The sequence below is a fragment of the Bos indicus x Bos taurus genome, chromosome 17 (assembly GCF_003369695.1).
Source record: "Bos indicus x Bos taurus breed Angus x Brahman F1 hybrid chromosome 17, Bos_hybrid_MaternalHap_v2.0, whole genome shotgun sequence".
NCBI lineage: Eukaryota > Metazoa > Chordata > Mammalia > Artiodactyla > Bovidae > Bos > Bos indicus x Bos taurus.
Window position 1 is genome coordinate 30,732,583 of NC_040092.1, and position 19,732 is coordinate 30,752,314.

At 36.6% G+C, this 19,732-nt stretch overlaps 1 protein-coding gene across 2 annotated transcripts in view; it reads left to right on the forward strand.

Annotated features, from left to right (window-relative positions):
- The window catches only part of GLRB (glycine receptor beta), an 89,408-nt gene that overhangs the window by 58,695 nt on the left and 10,981 nt on the right, over positions 1 to 19,732 (forward strand). For both annotated transcript variants that reach the window (XM_027567215.1, XM_027567216.1), the window contains exons 7-8: positions 1,013 to 1,153; positions 6,097 to 6,249. In XM_027567215.1, coding sequence (XP_027423016.1) covers positions 1,013 to 1,153; positions 6,097 to 6,249 — 294 coding nt within the window. The remainder of the gene's footprint in view (positions 1 to 1,012; positions 1,154 to 6,096; positions 6,250 to 19,732) is intronic.

Below are 19,732 nucleotides of genomic sequence, written 5' to 3' on the forward strand. Positions count from 1 at the left end.
GCTTGTCAGGTGAAAATAAAAGTAGGTAATAAAACTTGAAAAACTAACACTAATGTAAGGAGTCTTCAGCCTGAATACCCTTATTCTGTGTCCTATTTCTACAGAGAATAACTTTATAAAATGTATTGTATGCACTTGATGATACACTTTAAAGTTACTTAGTGGTTATTTGTTGTTATTGCTATTTATTTTTAATTTACTGAAGCTGGATCCTAAATTTGAGCAATATTTATTGCTTTCTGACTATAATTTGAGATTTTGCAGATGTAAGTGTATGTATGTACCTTGTGTATGTGTTGTAGATGTGTGTCTGTGTATCAATATATATTTGTATAAATTTCAAATGTGTATATATATTCACTTCTGTTATTGTATACACTAAAGTATGGCTTTTAAAAATACAGGCATGAAAGAGTTGAATGGTAGGCTGTTACATACCATAAGCCCATGGGCCCTTGAATTATAGCCAGGTTACCTAAGCCCACAGAGTGGGCTCCCGGAGGCACTACTGATGGAGAGATGTCCCTTTGAGGAGCTGTTTTATTGTTTTTCTGAGGCCATGCAACTCCTTTAGGGAAGTTGGTAGTTAATTCTTCCAGAAAATTTGTTTTGGTGCTTAAGTTTTTCTGAAAACTTCCAGGTAGCTTATGGGCATAATTTGTAAATGTTTACATTCAGGAAGCTAGTATCACTTATTTCCTACTATTTTGTTGATGACAGTTCAGAATTCTGACAAAGACAAATGTACTACCATTTTTGACACCCTGGGATTTTACTTGCCATATGCTGATTACTTTAGCTTGTCCTTTCTTTAAGCCAATTATCTGTAACTTTTGTATGAATACTTGCATTAGTGGCCATAGATTTTTACCTCTTTACATTTCTAATGGAAGTTTCATGTAAGAATGGCCTATTGTTTTACCATTTCTATGTTTAATATTTGGATGTTTCAATATTGAAAAAGTGTTAATGTTATATCCCAAGCTAGTATTTTGTTTATTTTTGTTTATAGTTGGTTACACAACTGATGACTTAAGATTTATCTGGCAGTCGGGGGATCCTGTCCAGTTAGAAAAAATTGCCTTGCCTCAATTTGATATTAAAAAAGAAGATATTGAATATGGTAACTGCACAAAATACTATAAAGGCACTGGTAAGTAATGTCCTTTAAATTAAACAAAATGAAGTCCTATTCCAAAGATTTATTTCAATACTGTATATGCTAAGGACAGAATAGAGAAAACTAGTTAAAAAATAAGTTCAAAATTTATAGATGGTTCATACTGATATATTTAAATCTTTCATAAAATTACATTCACTAAAGTTAAACATTTTTTTTACTCAGTAGATAGTTTTGCTTTTCTTTATGTAATTACAAATAAAAGAGTTTTCAATTTTTATTTTTTTATTTTATTTTATATTTTATTCTCCAGGCAGTGATATTCTTAGATGTTGCCAAGAAATTCTGCTTTGGGAAGGGCCAGACATTATGGGTGTGAACATGTAACCCATTTATAGTCATCTGCTGTCATTAGGGCAGTTTTTTGATGTTAGTTTTTGACTGCATATTCTTGATTCTCAAAAGCATTCATCTTTATAGTCTGCAGGAAATAATTAGCACATGAAGTAATTGGGCATTGGTAAATATTCACTACATAATATTCTTGGCCTAGGTTATGGAACAGCCGATTATGAAATCTCAACAAATTAGTCTCATTCATTAAATTACATCAAGCTTTACAGAAGTGAAAATGCAGTACTCGCTGATCAATACTTTCATAATATGATTAGTATTCAAACCTTTGTGTCTCCTATGGTAGTTATAGGTTATTGAGGACTTTAGATATTAAATATAGTGCTACTGCCCTTAGCAATGTAAATAAAATGATGATTGATTTTGATCATTACATTCGTATCAATAATCTGTCTAACTTGTAAATTGCCATACAGTTCTAAGTCTATATCAGGAAGTAAATCAAAGATATTTATGAATAGATGAAATTAAAGTTTAAGTTTTTGCAACATTTATGTTGACTTTGCAAAAATAAAAATATATAGTGTGATTGTGGAAAATTTATAGAGATCAAATGTTTGCACTAAAATTCTGCCATTGTGACATCATTAAGGAAGGACAAGATATGACTTAAAACATTCCTATCTGACACTAGAATAGAAGCGTGAACAATTGCATATTTGCATCATTGTAATAAACATGACACAGGCCAGCTCGGAAATAAAGTTAGTTTAAGCATCCATTATCACTGACCTTCAAATAAATTAACAGATTATATAACACTTATATATAAAGAGTCCCTTCTCTTGTAGAGTTGATAGTATTTTAGGACAAGAAACAAAATAAGCAAATACACTACTGAAAGAATTGCCAATTTTTTTTTAATGGAAAAAAGGAGCACTCTTAAAAATTTTACCATCAGTGTACTCAATGAAGAAATCATAGATTTCAGTGATTGTTGGATATGGATATGATCTTTTTGCTCATTCTGAGCCAGCTCCTGTATTGAACACAAAAAATAACTAAAACACTCGGTGAATGTCTTACTGAATGTCAAGGACAAATCCGTGTCAGCTGTGACCTGGGCACAGTGTTCCTTCTCCTCTCTCTGCTCCTCACTCAAATTATAGAGCCTGACTACAGTTTTTAGGGATTTTTACAAATCAAACCAAAAAATGAACTTGAAAGCCAATAGAGGTATTTTTGGGAGGATTGTTGTATAGAAACACATTTAGTAGATGGCTTTTTGAGTTCTTGCTGTAAGACATTGTTTTAAGTGCTTTGTAGGAATTCCATAATTTAGTCCTCACAGGAATGTTATGAGTTCAGTGAGTGTCATTTTACTTGTAAAATAGTTACCCACATCCAGATTATATGCTTCACATTCTAAAATGAATAATTTCTAAATTGTCTTGAGAAGCTTGAAATATCTTTTATTGAAGTTTTAAACTTCATCTAGAGATGAAAATAAAATTAGTAATTTTATATCTAATTTTATGTAGTATAAAATTATGTAAAAACAAAGTTGAAAACTCTGGTGTTATTCATTTTTTCACCTTTAAGCTCTGAATTTAAAAGTTTTCATTTGGGGATTCAGCAGTAAATAAAGGATAGATCCCTGCTTTTTTATAGATCCAATGGCAGGCAAATAAATGAAATATAATCCCTTTTAGTTCAAAGAAGGAACTAGGGTGTGCTGTGGTGGAGAGTATTCGGGGAGATACTCAAGATTTATGATTAGTAAATCTTTCCTAGATTTTTGTGTATGGTATTTTTGGTTTATCATAAATGAGTCAATTATATATCATTATTTACAGAAAATAACAAAAACTCATGGCTAAGAGAGTAATAATTGAAAATATATTTCAGTAAACATGCTTTATCAACATTTATATGAATAATTGTATGTATATAAGAAACATTTTAGTGTTTGGATAATACTTAGAAATATATGTAGAAAAACAGAACATTCAAAATATATGGAATGCTTAACAGTGTAGAATAGTGGATAAGACAGAGGGCAGCATGTACAAAAGGATGGCCAATACTTTGTTTAATTTGTATAAAATTATCCAAAAATCATGATTTGGCTTTAACTTTATTAAAAATTACTGTTTTTGTAATTATAGAAATTACAGAGGTGGAGAAAAATATGAGTATGAAAGTATAATTCCAAATTCAATTTCTATACTTACATTGGAAGCCCAAGTGAATAATAATCAAGTAAAGCCTCATAGGAAATAGTAAATTGAATTCGCCAATGAACATTTATATCAATTAGCTGCCCACCTGCCTCTCATAAATTTAACAGTACCACGAAAAGATCAAAAAAGATCAAGAAATGTTTCTGATAAAAGCTTATGGAGCAAATCACTGTTATATCCAAGCATGTATTTCTCTGCCACATGCATCCAAGTCCTGGGAAGTTCCCCAGCGGGGTGCCTTCAGATGAAGGACTTAAGTTTCTAGGCTGTCATCTATATGTGAGGGGATAGGATACAAAATGCATTTGAAAGTAAGCAACCTTATAGAAAATTATTACGATCTTTGTGACAACCTAGGCTCCTAAAGATACATGGTAAACACATATGTGTCCTTCCCTACTTCATAGGCACTAGATGGGAGTGGAATTAGTTACCTTGAGCAAGTGGTGCTCTTACAAAGCAAGGTACTTCAGAACCACTCGTAGGAAACACTGTGGGCCTTCTTGATCACAGCAAATAGACTTGTAAAAGATGACATTTTGGAAGTTTTGCCCATGATTGTTAGTTGGAAGCTTTTGTTCTTATTTGTCCAGGAAGGAAGTTGAAATAAGAGATGGGCATTGAATAAGGAGAGGAAGTTTCCATCGGTTTGCCCTTCATGTCTTCTTAGAACCTGTGCACGATTTTCACAAATTTCTTAGTTTAATGAAGTTAAAGGGAATGGCAACCCACTCCAGTATTTTTGCCTGGATGATTGCATGGACAGAGGAGCTTGGCAGGCCACAGTCCATGGGGTTGCAAAGAGTCGAACACAACTGAGCAGCTAACACTTTCACTTTCAGTGAAATTAAAATTTAAAAAAGACAAACACTGTGCATTGCTTTTTTTGATATAATATGGAAACATTTGGCATAATTAGAATTTACTTCAGTTCATATCAGCTCTTTATATTTGTTATGTATTAGCCCTAATATCTTTCTAATCTCTCTGAGGTATCGATCATTATAATTCACATTAGGAAAAGGATAGATTTCTAATCTAGGTTATTTGATAAAAGGATAAGAATAGCCATTCTTTTATTCAACAGTTTTTAACATGTGCATTGTGTGCAATTACTACTCTGGATACTACTAACGAATAAAAATGACGTGACAACTATTCTAGCATCTGAAGTATATGTCTTCTTCCCAACTAGCAAAAAGAGATAAATGCAAGTTTTTATTTTTATTTTATTTTTTTAATTTAATTTTATTTTTTAACTTTACAATATTGTATTGGTTTTTCCATATATCAACATGAATCCGCCAGAGTTATACACATGTTAGCATAGTAAAAAGTAATATTGCCTTTTGCCCCATAATTATTTTATTTATTCACTGTTCATTCATTTGTTTTGACATTTGAAAATAATTTTGTACAGTTTAAGCTGAGCACAGCTGAAAATATTTTAACTTTTTGAAATTCATACATAACCTTCCTTTTGTTGAATGGGAAATGACATTTTTATCTAAAGTAAGCATTAAAATAAAGCATCTCAGACATCTGGAAATGTCTCTTCTATGCCAATGCCGCGAGAATATTTGTGTCACTTATTTTCTTTCTCCAGTCAGCAAAGGCTATTATGAGGCGGCCCATAATTTGTGATTAATTTGGAAGACTAGTTGATATCATGGTAGCTCTAGAATGATGTTGTAAAGTGGTGTCTGCTTTTGTCTATGTCTGTGAAAGTGAAATCCTTTCCCTCGATTAGGGAACATTCAAGGTCCTGGAGTGGAGCCAGGGGAGGCTTGGAGAGATGTCAGATGTCTGCCGTCTGTAACCTTTTACCTTCATGGACTGGGGACATTCATTTCTTATCCTTGCTAATGTTTACCTCTTACACTATCTTCAGGGTTAAAGTATAAATATGCATATGAGCTACTGTAGTGGGCCAGTCCTCCCAGATAAGAAGTGGTTCACAAGGCTGAAAATTATGTTGACAATGCATAATCCAGGAGTGTTTCTTTGTAGACTTGCGCTGCTTCAATTTGCTGTTCCCAGGGGCTCTCAGAGTACCCAAGGATGATAAAAAGTTTAAGTCATTGAAAAATCTCTGAACAAAGACTTAAAAGCTGAGACTGGGTATCACAGAGCAGCATGGAAGTTTGCTTCTCAGTCTCATAATGGAGTTGCAAAAGGTTGGGTGAAACAGGTCCCATAATTCCATCCTCTTATATCACATAAATGATGTATATTTACAGAAAAAAATACTCCATTTTTGGTGGGGTTCACTTTGTGAAGTTGCCTCAAGCAGCAATGACTCCTGATTTACGTGCACACTGTGATTTTGCAGTCGGATGTGCCAGGAACCTCACTCCTGTTTGCCTCTGTGTCTGGCAGGGTACTACACGTGTGTGGAAGTCATCTTCACCCTGAGGAGGCAGGTGGGCTTCTACATGATGGGCGTCTATGCCCCGACCCTGCTCATCGTGGTTCTGTCCTGGCTTTCCTTCTGGATCAACCCTGATGCCAGTGCTGCCAGAGTTCCCCTGGGTAAAGTGTCTCTCTCTGGGGGTCAGGAGCGTGCTTGCGTCTTTATAGAAGAGACTGCGTAGTTTTGAATTCATACTAAATCATTTAGAAACAATGAGTCTTGGAATGGTTTGTAACCTTTTCCTCAGACTTTCTCCAATTCTTGACATTGAACTAGATTTTCTCTCTGTTTATGCATTCTATAATTAAGCCAAGTTTTCTCTTTTTGTGTCCTTGGGGTATTTTAAGCAGTTAATCCACCCTAAATTGATGCTCATGAAATAACTATTAATAAGCGATTTTCATGGATAATGGAAGCCTAAAATCCCCAGTAGTGCCAAGCTTAAAAATGAATGACTATTTGGGTAGAAATCTTTCTAAATCATTTTATATACCATCTCATACTTTTCATCAGGGAATGTGTAATAACATTTATCGTTTTAAAAATGACTTGGCATCATTTTCCTGAACACTAATTACTGTGTGCGTACCATCAGGAGAGCTAGAGAAAATAGGATCTGGTGATCCTATAGATATGTATCAAGCCTGTTTGTTATTTTTAATGCTCTGTGACATAGAAACACCACTAGCCAGAGTTGGAAATTATATCTGTATTAAGGCTTAAATAGTCTTTGGTTGGGAAAATAATTGAGAGCCTTTATTCTGGGTAAAGTGAATAAACTTTAAAGTAAGAGCATCGTAACAACACATTTTGATTGCTTGGAGAGTTTTGAAATTTGTCACTCATATGTATGTGTGTGTTTTCTGAACATCACATGAAACTTACATAGGTAAGTCTGTGAAATATCTGACCTCTCAGCAACCTGATTAGTTTCAGGATTTTATTTTTTTTCTATCATCAAAAAGGCCTTGTGCAAGCCTCCCTCCTGACTTACTGGAGGAACTAAATACAGATATTAAAGAATAGGAAATCAGGAAAGAGCCAATGAAAATGACAATTTTATCCAGATAAGAAATTTGGTGATTTTTCTCTAATAAAAACCACAGAGACCAGATCTATATCTTAATAAGCAAAAAAAGTGAGAAATTTCATCCTAAGAATTGTGTATCTCTAAGGAAGACAATATAATTGCTAGATTAATCCTTTAGGAAAGTAGAATTAACTTTGTAGATACTGTACTGGGACTAAAATACCTCAAAACTTGATTTAAAATCAAGTCTTATGCTTGTCAAAAATATCATGCTTTTCCCTTAAATTGCTAAATATTCTGTTTATTAGAGTTATCTTACTCTCATGAAGTGATATAAATTGAAATATCAGCCTTCCAAGGATGCTCTGGAGACATCCCAATCTCTGGCTTGTTTTTGGAGGAAACTCTCTGTAAACCCTCATCTCTTATAGGACTTCTGATTATAAAATTCTTGAGCTATCACTTAGCATCCAGCAGACCCACTATTTGGAAAGAAGTTAATGGTTAAATATCGATCTCTAGAATCAAACCAGGTCTGAATTCCAGCTCTGTGCCTACCAGTTGTTACAACTAGCCATCAGATCCAGCCTCTACGAACATACTCTTGGACATCAACAGGGATGAAAAAGTACTGCAGGGACTTTTGGAAATTTGGGGAAAAAAGTGAGTGTTAAGCCCATTCATGAGTTCATAATGTGCCTCATTTACATATTACTTTACAAAGCACTTAGACACATTCTAGTTTATTCAGCAGATACCTATGGAGCACTGACTATGGGCTAGGTACTATGCAAAATGATGGGATGTAAAGTAAGTAGTGAATAAATAGTTTATAAAATAGATTTTTAAAAGCACAACTCAGCCTCAGTGAATTTATGCGCTCTTGGGAAGAAACAGACACCAAATAAGTACAACATAGAATATGTAAGATGGAGACACAGAATGGAAAGTTGAGGGCAGCAGCCTGCTTGTGGAGAATTGCCTCAATAAGAAAGTGATGTTGAGAAGAGCAGGAAGGAGGGGAGTGAATGGACCAGTATAGATTTCTAGGAAGGGAGTGACTGGTCAGCAATCAGGGGAGCATCCTTGAGGCAGAAGCCTGCCTAGAACACTAAGGAATCCAGTAAGAGAAGGGGGAATCAGTAGATGAGGTCAGAAAATTAACAGTGGTGAGAGATGGGCTATGGAACACTTCTTAAGGAATTCTGGTGACTTTGGCTTTTATTCAGAGTGAAATGTGAAGGCCCTGAGAGCTTTTGAGTCGATCTGATTGAAATTTTAACTGTTTCTCTTTACTTCTTTGTTTAGAATAGGCTGAAAGGCAGCAAAGGCGGCAAAAATAGAAGCAAGGAAAGCGGGTAGGAAGCCTGAAATAATCACTGGTGTGAACCAGGGAGTGTTAGTGGAGGTACTTATGAATATTAGATGATGGATGTGGTAGAGAGAGATTTGTAGATGTGTTGCATGTGGGATTTAAGAAAGTAGAATAAACTTAAGAGGTGAAATTGCCATTAACAGAGGTGAGTAAAGCTTCAGGTAGAGTAGTTTTGAGAATGTGGGGAGGTTCTGGATGCACTGAGTTTGAGATATCTGTTAGGTGGAGATAGCAGGTCTTGGAGAAAACAAAATTGGAGATCTGAGTTTGAGATTTCTCAGGATTTAGATGGTATTTAGAGGGGTGAGTGGAATGGAGATAGCGGAGTCTCAGGGCTAAATCCTTGAGATTGAGAAGATGAGGAACAACCCATGTGATGTGGTTTCCTAGAATCCTGCCAAGTGGATAATTATGTGTTTTCAGGGAAGGAGAGTGACCAGTCAGTGCCCGTAGGTCAAGGCCAGGGCTAAAGATTGCCCTTGGCTTTAGCAGCCTGGGGAGTCGCTGGCGTGCAGGACAAAGAGTGTCCATGGAGTGAGGAGAAGGAGAAAGCCTGGTGGGAGTGACTTCAGGAGTGCATAGGAGGGGGACCTGGAGATGGGCAGTGTGAACAACTCGTTGGACACTGTTAGGTGCCAAAAGTAAAAGAGGATAGGTAAATGGTAGGGGTGGGAATGGGAGTCAAGAAGGTTTCTGGTTTTGTTTTTTTTAAGGCAGACTGTCAGCGCATGGTTATTTTTGGTGGAAAATAATCAGTAGGAAAGGAAAAAATTAGCAATGGAAGAAATGCAGCAGTAGTGAGGGAACATGAGTGGTAGGCAAGGGAGAGACTGGACTTTGCTAAAGTCAATTTTTCCTTGGGGTCAGCAAACTCTTTCCGTAACAGAGTAGAGAATAAACATTTTAGGTTTCTGTTGAGATCCCCAAATCTTCTATCATAGTGCTAAAGCAGCCTTAGAAAATACATAGCTGAAGAAATGAGAATGTATCCCAATAAGACTTGATTTATAGAAATAGGTGGTGAGTTACATTTGCCCTGTGCATTGAGATGACTGACCCTGGTCTGTAGGGTCAGGAGAGAAGGCAGGGCAAGTGGGCATAGACAGAGAACGTGGACAAATGTGGTTGTGGGGCTTGTCATTGAGTTTGATTTTTTAATAAAGTAGTAAGAAAGATCATGAGTTGCAGGTGTGGTGGGAGAGAGTGTTGCAGGATTGAAGGGAGAGACAAAGTAGTAAAGAAACAGAGGAAATACATCCTGACTACCTGGTAGGATCCTGGACCTCTTGACGTCAATGATCATAAATTTAAAGTGGGATCGGTCAGTATGTTGGCAGTGTATGTCATGGCTGGGCTTCCCCATGGAAGGGCTTCCCTTCCCTTTACCGTTCCCCGACGGTAAAGAATCCACCTGCATTGCAAGAGACCTGGGTTCGATCCCTGGGTCAGGAAGATCCCCTGGAGAAGGAAATGGCTACCCACTCCAGTATGCTTGCCTGGAAAATCCTATGGATAGAGGAGCTGGCAGGCTGCAGTCCATGGGGTCCCAAAGAGTCAGACACGACTAAGCTAAGTGCACATGTCATGGCTACAGTCTGGTAATCGTGTAGTTAACTTCTCCACTTGGTGGGGGTTTCAGTATGAACATGACGGCTCACAAGATATGACTTAGAATATTATCTACAGCTTTTGAGAAGGAACTAAAGGTTCTTGTGCATGCATGCACACATGCTTAGTCATGTCTGACTCTTTGTGACCACGTGGACTGTAGCCCACCAGGCTCCTCTGTTTATGGGATTTTCCCAGCAAGAGTACTGGAACGGGTTGCCATTTCTTCCTCCAGGGGATCTTCCCAACTCAGAGATAGAACCTGCATTTCCTGAGTCTCTTGTGTTGCAGGAGGATTCTTTACCACTGAGCCACTAGGGAAGCCAAAGGTTTTTGACGATGCTTAATGACTAAACTATTATTATTTGATGTCCTTTGTTTTCTTTTGTTTCTGCATTTTCTCACTTCTCTGATTAAACTTATTCTTTGGCTTAAGTTTTTCCACAGACAGAAGGCAGACAGAAGACATAAGGGACAAAACCCATAGGGTCCTGCTCCACTTCAATAGTATGCTTTCCTATTAAACAGTTGTTGAGGATTTGGGTTGTTTCCAGTTTTGGAGTATTACAAATGATGCTACGAATAATTGTGTACAAGCCTCTGTGTGGGTATATGTTTTCATTACTTTTGCATAAAGACCTAGAAGTGAGATTTCTGCATTTTATGGGGAAAGTATGTTTCACTTTTCTAAAATAGTGTTTCAGTTCAGTTCAGTTCAGTCACTCAGTCGTGTCCGACTCTTTGCGACCCCGTGAATCGCAGCACGCCAGGCCTCCCTGTCCGTCACCAACTCCCGGAGTTCACTCAGACTCATATCCATTGAGTCAGTGATGCCATCCAGCCATCTCATTGTCTGTCGTCCCCTTTTCCTCCTGCCCCCAATCCCTCCCAGCATCAGGGTCTTTTCCTTTTTTTTTAAATTTTATTTTATTTTTAAACTTTACAATATTGTATTGGTTTTGCCAAATATCAAAATGAATCCACCACAGGTATACATGTGTTCCCCATCCTGAACCCTCCTCCCTCCTCCCTCCCCATACCATCCCTCTGGGTCGTCCCAGTGCACAAGCCCCAAGCATCCAGTATCGTGCATTGAACCTAGACTGGCGACTCGTTTCGTACATGATATTATACATGTTTCAATGCTATTCTCCCAAATCTTCCCACCCTCTCCCTCTCCCACAGAGTCCATAAGACTATTCTATACATCAGTGTCTCTTTTGCTGTCTCATATACAGGGTTATTGTTACCATCTTTCTAAATTCCATATATATGCGTTAGTATACTGTATTGGTGTTTTTCTTTCTGGCTTACTTCACTCTGTATAATAGGCTCCAGTTTCATCCACCTTATTAGAACTGATTCAAATGTATTCTTTTTAATGGCTGAGTAATACTCCATTGTGTATATGTACCACCGCTTTCTTATCCATTCATCTGCTGATGGACATCTAGGTTGCTTCCATGTCCAGGCTATTATAAACAGTGCTGTGATGAACATTGGGGTACACGTGTCTCTTTCCCTTCTGGTTTCCTCAGTGTGTATGCCCAGCAGTGGGATTGCTGGATCATAAGGCAGTTCTATTTCTAGTTTTTTGAGGAATCTCCACACTGTTCTCCATAGTGGCTGTACTAGTTTGCATTCCCACCAACAGTGTAAGAGGGTTCCCTTTTCTCCACACCCTCTCCAGCAATTATTGCTTGTAGACTTTTGGATTGCAGCCATTCTGACTGGCGTGTAATGGTACCTCATAGTGGTTTTGATTTGCATTTCTCTGATAATGAGTGATGTTGAGCATCTTTTCACGTGTTTGTTAGCCATCTGTATGTCTTCTTTGGAGAAATGGGTCTTTTCCAATGAGTCAACCCTTCACATGAGGTGGCCAAAGTATTGGAGTTTCAGCTTTAGCATCAGTCCTTCCAATGAATACCCAGGACTGATCTCTTTTAGGATGGACTGGTTGGACCTCCTTGCAGTCCGAGGGACGCTCAAGAGTCTTCTCCAACACCACAGTTCAAAAGCATCAATTCTTCAGTGCTCAGCCTTCTTCACAGTCCAACTCTCACATCCATCATGACCACTGGAAAAACCATAGCCTTAACTAGATGGACCTTTGTTGGCAAAGTAATATCTCTGCTTTTGAATATGCTATCTAGGTTGGTCATAACTTTCCTTCCAGGGAGTAGGGTCTTTTAATTTCATGGCTGCAGTCACCATCTGCAGTGATTTTGGAGCCCCCAAAAATAAAGTCTGACACTGTTTCCACTGTTTCCCTATCTTTTTTTTTTTTTTGCCATGAAGTGATGGGACCAGATGTCATGATCTTCGTTTTCTGAATGTTGAGCTTTAAGCCAACTTTTTCACTCTCCTCTTTCACTTTCATCAAGAGTTCCTCTTCACTTTCTGCCATAAGGGTGGTGTCATCTGCATATCTGAGGTTATTGATATTTCTCCCAGAAATCTTGATTCTAGCTTGTGCTTCTTCCAGCCCAGCATTTCTCATGATGTACGCTGCATAGAAGTTAAATAAGCAGGGTGACAATATACAGCCTTGACGAACTCCTTTTCCTATTTGGAACCAGTCTGTTGTTCCATGTCCAGTTCTAACTGTTGCTTCCTGACCTGCATATAGGTTTCTCAAGAGGCAGGTCAGGTGGTTTGGTATTCCCATCTCTTTCAGAATTTTACACAGTTTATTGTGATCCACACGGTCAAAGGCTTTGGCATAGTCAATAAAGCAGAAATAGATGTGTTTCTGGAACTCTCTTGCTTTTTTGATGATCCAGCGGATGTTGGCAACTTGATCTCTGGTTCCTCTGCCTTTTCTAAAACCAGCTTGAACATCTGGAAGTTCACGGTACATGTATTGCTGAAGCCTGGCTTGGAGAATTTTGAGCATTACTTTATTAGCGTGTGACATAAATGCAATTGTGCAGTAGTTTGAGCATTTTTTGGCATTGCCTTTCTTTGAGATTAGAATGAAAACTGACCTTTTCCAGTCCTGTGGCCACTGCCGAGTTTTCCAAATTTGCTGGCATATTGAGTGCAGCACTTTCACAGCATCATCTTTCAGGATTTGAGAAAGCTCAACTGGAATCCATCACCTCCACTAGCTTTGTTCGTAGTGATGCTTTCTAAGGCCCACTTGACTTCACATTCCAGGATGTCTGGCTTTAGCTTAGTGATAACACCATCGTGATTATCTGGGTCATGAAGATCTTTTTTGTACAGTTCTTCTGTGTATTCTTGCCACCTCTTCTTAATATCTTCTGCTTCTGTTAGGTCCATACCATTTCTGTCCTTTATCGAGCCCATCTTTGCATGAAATGTTCCCTTGGTATCTCTAATTTTCTTGAAGAGATCTCTAGTCTTTCCCATTCTGTTGTTTTCCTCTATTTCTTTGCACTGATCGCTGAGGAAGGCTTTCTTATCTCCCCTTGCTATTCTTTGGAACTCTGCATTCAGATGCTTATGTCTTTCCTTTTCTCCTTTGCTTTTCACTTCTCTTCTTTTCACAGCTATTTGTAAGGCTTTATCAATGTAATATACTGTTTTGTTTGTTTTATATACTCCTCTGTCACATACTCCCCAAACACTTAATTTTTGTGTCTTCTTGTGGTGCCTCTAGTACAATGTTGAATAGAATTGTGAGAGATGTTTATTCCTAACCCTGGGTAGCAATAGTTGAAGCATTCACTGTTGCTTATAATACCAGCTCTCTATTCCAACTTGCAAAGAGTCAGACACGACTGAGTGACTGAACTGAACTGAACTTATCATGACTGTTGAATTTTGCCAGATGCTTTCTCTGTGTATGTTTAAATGTTTATGTTGTTTCCCTTTATTTGGTGAATTTTACCAATTGATTTCTAGATGATAGATGAATTGGAAAAATTATTGGTACAAACATGTTCATAATATTGATTTTCCTTTTAATGTCTAGCTGTAGCAATGTGTTCAATCCTATATATTCCTGATACTGTTAACTGGTCAATTTTTTTTTTTTTTTTACTGCTCTAGCTAAAGGCTTATCCATTTTCTTGGTATTTTCAAAACATAAGCTATGATTTCATTCATTTTTTCTATTTACTTTTCTTTTTCATTGATTTTAGCTCTTTATTCTTTCTTTTCACTTAGTTTAGATTTTTAATTTTTTTATTTTTTAAATTAATTTGTTAGGAGTAATAATTTTTATTGGAACATAGTTGATTCATAATGTTGTGTTAGAGTCTGCTGTACAGCAAAGTGAATCAGCCATACAGAAACATATACCTACTCTTGTTTAGATTCTAATAGATTTTATTTTATCTTTTTCTTGATGCTTGAAGTTGAAACTCCGTTCATTTTAGGTCTTTCTTCTTTTTTAATTTGAGCCCTTAAAGTTACAAAGTTCCTTGTAAGGCCTCCTTTAGCTGAAGTGCACAAATGTTGATATATTTTTACCTTCTTTCATTAACATTTTTCTTCTTATTTACATTATGATTTCTTATTGAGCCCATGGATTTTTTAGATGTGTGTAGTTTGGTTTCCAAATAGTTAGGATTTTCTTAAGTACTTGAATATGATTTGTTTTTAATCTTATCAGGGAACAAAGTTGATGATTTCAATACTTCTATGTTTATTGAGCCTTTTTTGATGGCCCAGCCCAGCATATGTTTCCTGGCATCATCCCATGTACACTTGCAGTGCATGCTTGTCATTGTTGGTGTAGTATTCATAAATATGAATGGAGCCAAGTCAGTTGATAGTACTTTTAAAATCTTTCCTGTCTTTTGTCTAAGTCATAGTTATTGATGAGGGTATGGTTAAAATCTCCAACTCTAATTATGGAATTATGCTTCAGGTATTTTGAAGCTCTGATATTAGACTCACACATATTTCTAATTTTACCCAAAAAGAAAAATGAAATCATGTTACTGACTTAAATTAAATTTCAGGATATTCTGTCAATATGGCTATTTTGACCCAGTGTATATTTCCTTTCTCTCTTTTTTCCCTACATTGTTTCAAAAGATTACAAAATCAATTTTCCAATCTTTTCCTAGGATGGCTCATATTATTTTTTAAAAATTTAGGAGAAAAACATGTATCATTTACCCTAGATTCATTTTGCTTTTTTAAAAAAAGGATTGGTTTGTATTCTAGTTTTATTTTTCTTCCTGTCTTTTTTTGATTTACATTCTTCACTGTTAACAAAAATCAGAGCTTCTTCTGTGCATTTTAGGTAGGCTTTGTCTTCAGCTATTTCTTTAACTATAAAAGTGATTGTGGCAGGAATGTCTTCTACTTCTTACTCTAAGTAAGCTGTAACATTTTTTTTTCCTGATACATAAAATGCTTTTGTTGCTGCTAAAAAAGGATTTTTTAAAACAAATAATTTTCAGTCATAAATGTAAAAAGATGAGTAACTCAGGTCACAATTCAGATCTCTAGTAGGCCACGTATTGGAGAAGGAAGTGGCAACCCACTCCAGTGTTCTTGCCTGGAGAATCCCAGGGATGGGGGAGCCTGGTTGGCGGCCGTCTGTGGGGTCGCACAGAGTCGGACACGACTGAAGCGACTTAGCAGCAGCAGCAGCAGGCCACCTGTCTTTCTTTCTTTCTTTCTTCTTATAGTACCTTTCTTTTTTCTTATAGCCTTTATTATCATCTGGAGCATGATTCAAGATCTTTTTGATTGTAAGAATCTCCTTCAAAAATTTCAAAACTATTTTTGGATTTGCACATGGTAGCAACTGTAGTTTTGCTTTTAATTGTCCTTTGGTTAGAATGATGTGAAATGATAACATGCTGATATAATAATTTAGCAGTATTTCTAAATGAATTTTCATGTTATTAATAACAACTACATATATAGGAATTTAGAGAGTACTGTAATTCATCTCAGTGTGGGATAAAAAAGATTTTAGGTTTAGATAGTAGCTGCTACGCACAGTTTCTCCAAACTCACTCTGTTGGTTCTGTTTGTTGTGAATAGAACCCCCTTTCTTTTCCTTTCCATTCTTCACACTTTTTTTCCCTTTTTTTCTTCTTTTCCTTTTTTAGTCTTCTAGCTTTGGTATTCCTCTTCATTTTTTTTTTTTGCTTTTTGTTTTTTTTTAATATAAATTTATTTATTTTAATTGGAGGTTAATTACTTTACAATAATGTATTGGTTTTGCCATACATCAGCATGAATCCACCACAGGTATTCCTCTTTAATTCAGTGCATTCCTAGCATGAAGTGAAGTGAAGTGAAGTGAAGTAGGTCAGTCGTGTCCAACTCTTTGCGACCCCATGGACAGTAGCCTACCAGACTCCTCCATCTGTAGCCTACCAGGCTCCTCCATCTGTGGGATTTTCCAGGCAAGAGTACTGGAGTGGGTTGCCATTTCCTTCTCCAGGGGATCTTCCTGACCCAGGGATTGAACCCAAGTCCCCTGCATTGCAGGCAGACGCTTTATCGTCTGAGCCACCAGGGAAGTTCCTAGCATATGTGCTATTTAAGAATCATTCTACAGATGTTTCCTCTGAGATTGGCTAAATGAAAACTCTCTGGACATCCCACAGTCAATCAGAGTTCACTATACATAGTGGTCCTGTAAGGATTTTATCACTATAAAGTATTTTCTTTATACTGATGAGCTAAACAACTTTCTCTTCCCTCTGAATTCTTTATAAATGTTTTTGTCCAGGTCAGTTCTTTATGTAATTTATTATTGCTTTAATTTATATTATTTGTCAGCCATAACATTTAATATATGTAGACCTCCACATCTATTTATCAGAATTGATAAGAATTTTATGGCATATTCCCTGATTTGAAATCTAGACTTGATTCGTTTTTGCACTAGGGAGAGAAAATTAACAAATGACAAATAAGGACTATATATTTTAAACGTTTTTAGAAATATTAAACCAAGAAGTCCTGACATTTATTAGAGAGGTGCTCCATTAAATAAGGATATTTTATTAAGAATACAATATTGAAATTATAAAAATCCACATTTGTATGAATGATGGACTTCACATTTCTTTTTATTGGTTCATAATATAGTAAAATTCAGGCAAAATTTCACTATGGGTTAGTTAGAAATGAAGTAATCCCATCTGACAGCTGTCTTAAGAAAATACTGAATTGTCTAGAGAAATATTATTTTCTCAAATTTCTTATTTTAGGATGAAAGAGCATATGGACGTTTCCTATTTTAATGGTTTCCTGTAGACAAGGTTCACAGTCATGTCCCTCAGTTCATCTCCATTTCCATTCCAGCTTCTTCAAAACGATACAAATCTTAGTGGAATTGGCCATTATGGGTTTTATTAACTTAACACCTGGGACTTTAAATACCTCCCAAATGTCCATTAATATCCTATCCCTCCTAATTCCTCTCTGCTTCTTTGATCCCCCTTTTCTGACGCCTGAGCATCCCTGCCTCAGAGTCCCTCCCCTTTTCACCATGATGCCCCTAAATGATACTGACTGACCAGTTTGTCCTTTAACAAGTTCCCAGTTTTTGTTTCTAGACCCTGATTTGACCTAACTAGGTATTTTCCTTTCAAAGTCACATCTTTTCTATAGCCTCCTATTCCTATTATGTATTTCATGTTTCCCCAGTCGTTCTGTCCAGAAGTTTGTCTCAGTCTACCTTCTTTCTTAATCGGTAACCAAGTTTTAAAAAGTGCTCCTCCAGAATCCCTCTTTCTACATCAATCCTATCATTCATTTTGTTATTCTTTGTTTCTGAATCTCCTATTTTCTCTTTCTTAGTCTATTTGTATATCCCTACTGGAGGGACATTACTGAAACATTCTTTTGATAATATCATTTCTCTACCAAATACAATTAGAGGTTCACCTTAGGACTTTTAAGACCTTCTATAATCTGGCACTATTGTCCATTTCGTTCATAAGGTTGCTAACATGTCAAGACAAAGACTCAGGTATGCTACTAAATTTGCTACAATGTGATACATTCTGTTATTGATGAGAATGGAATGCCATGAAAACAGAGAACGGTCAGTATAGTCTATCTCAAGGCCCCTTTTTGCTTAAGTTGACATAACATTTGATTAAAAATTAAGAAAAAATGTTTTGGAAAAATGACTTACCAATTGAGTGCCCATAACTATAATTAACTGAGGTTACGGCAGTGATTGAGAAGATCTTGGGTTTTTATGCTACTTTTCACTTCCAGGTTAGAAAACATTAAAACCTATGTTAACTTTTAAAATATAGTGCTATTACATAATTAGTTTTCATCAGGATGAAGGATAGTTACTATAATAGTAAATGAGATGTTTAGCAAGCCTAAATATATATGTAATATTATTATATACATGTATATATGTAATATTGTTATATGCTACTGTTGCTGCCAAGTCTCTTCAGTCGTGTCCAACTCTGTGCGGGTGACCCCACAGACAGCAGCCACCAGGCTCCCCTGTCCCTGGGATTCTCCAGGCAAGAACACTGGAGTGGGTTGCCATTTCCTTCTCCAATGCATGAAAGTATAAAGTGAAAGAGAAGTTGCTCAGTCGTGTCTGACTTTCCAGACCCCATGGACTACAGCCCACCAGGCTCCTCCATCCATGGGAGTTTCCAGGCAAGAGTACTGGAGTGGGGTGCCATTGCCTTCTCCAAATATTGTTATATACAAGTATATATATATATATATATATATATATATACACACATATATATATACTTAATATTATTTCTATCTGCAGAAGTTATATTTTACAAAAAGTATCTCTTTCTGGGAGAGTCTCTTAGCTCTTCAGTATTTACAAACAAAAATAAAAAATCTCTACACCTTTCAGAAGCCTCTGAAATGATGAAAGTGATGGAATATATATTTTTCAATGTTTTAGCTGATTATTGATACTAGTATAGTACTTACTGTATTCCCAGTGCAAGAGCAAAGACAGCCAAGTACATCTTTCATCATTAGGGTAATATATTCACTAGCTCTCAGAAGTGGTCACATCTAGGAAGAAAAAGGTGCACATAGCCCCATAATTGAAATTCACTCTCAAGAGCCGGGGCAAACCTGCTCCTGCTTGACTTAGAGTGAGGCTTCATTGACCTCACCTGAGGCTCCAGCCCAGTATGTGGTGGTGATGGTCCCAACAAGTCAGGCTTCCCAGCCCCTCTTCTGAAAATACTGAGGAAGGAAGACCCAGGGAAAGTTTAGGAGTGTGGCAGGAGGGGAGAGAAGGAGGGAGATGAATTATTGCTATTCTCCTTTGGAATTTTACACATATTTGACTTAAATTGATACACAACTAGTTAGCATCCCATAAAGGTTAATAAAACATATAACAAGATTTCATTCTTTCCTTAAAAAACTAGAATCATTTATTTTCCCTGAAATAATCCAGGATGTTCTTTGCTTTGTCTTTTCTATTAGATTTTTAAAAATTTTGAACCTTATCAGAAAATTGCTTTATATGTTCTATTCTTTTTCTGACTTAGTAGTTCAGGGAGCAAAACTCAGCTCTATAAATGTTTAGAGTAAAGCTAAGAAGTGAAATAACTTCTCTAATCAGAGAGCTCTGTGGCTTCCTTAGAGATACTATGGAATAGTTTTAGATATCTTTAATATTTAG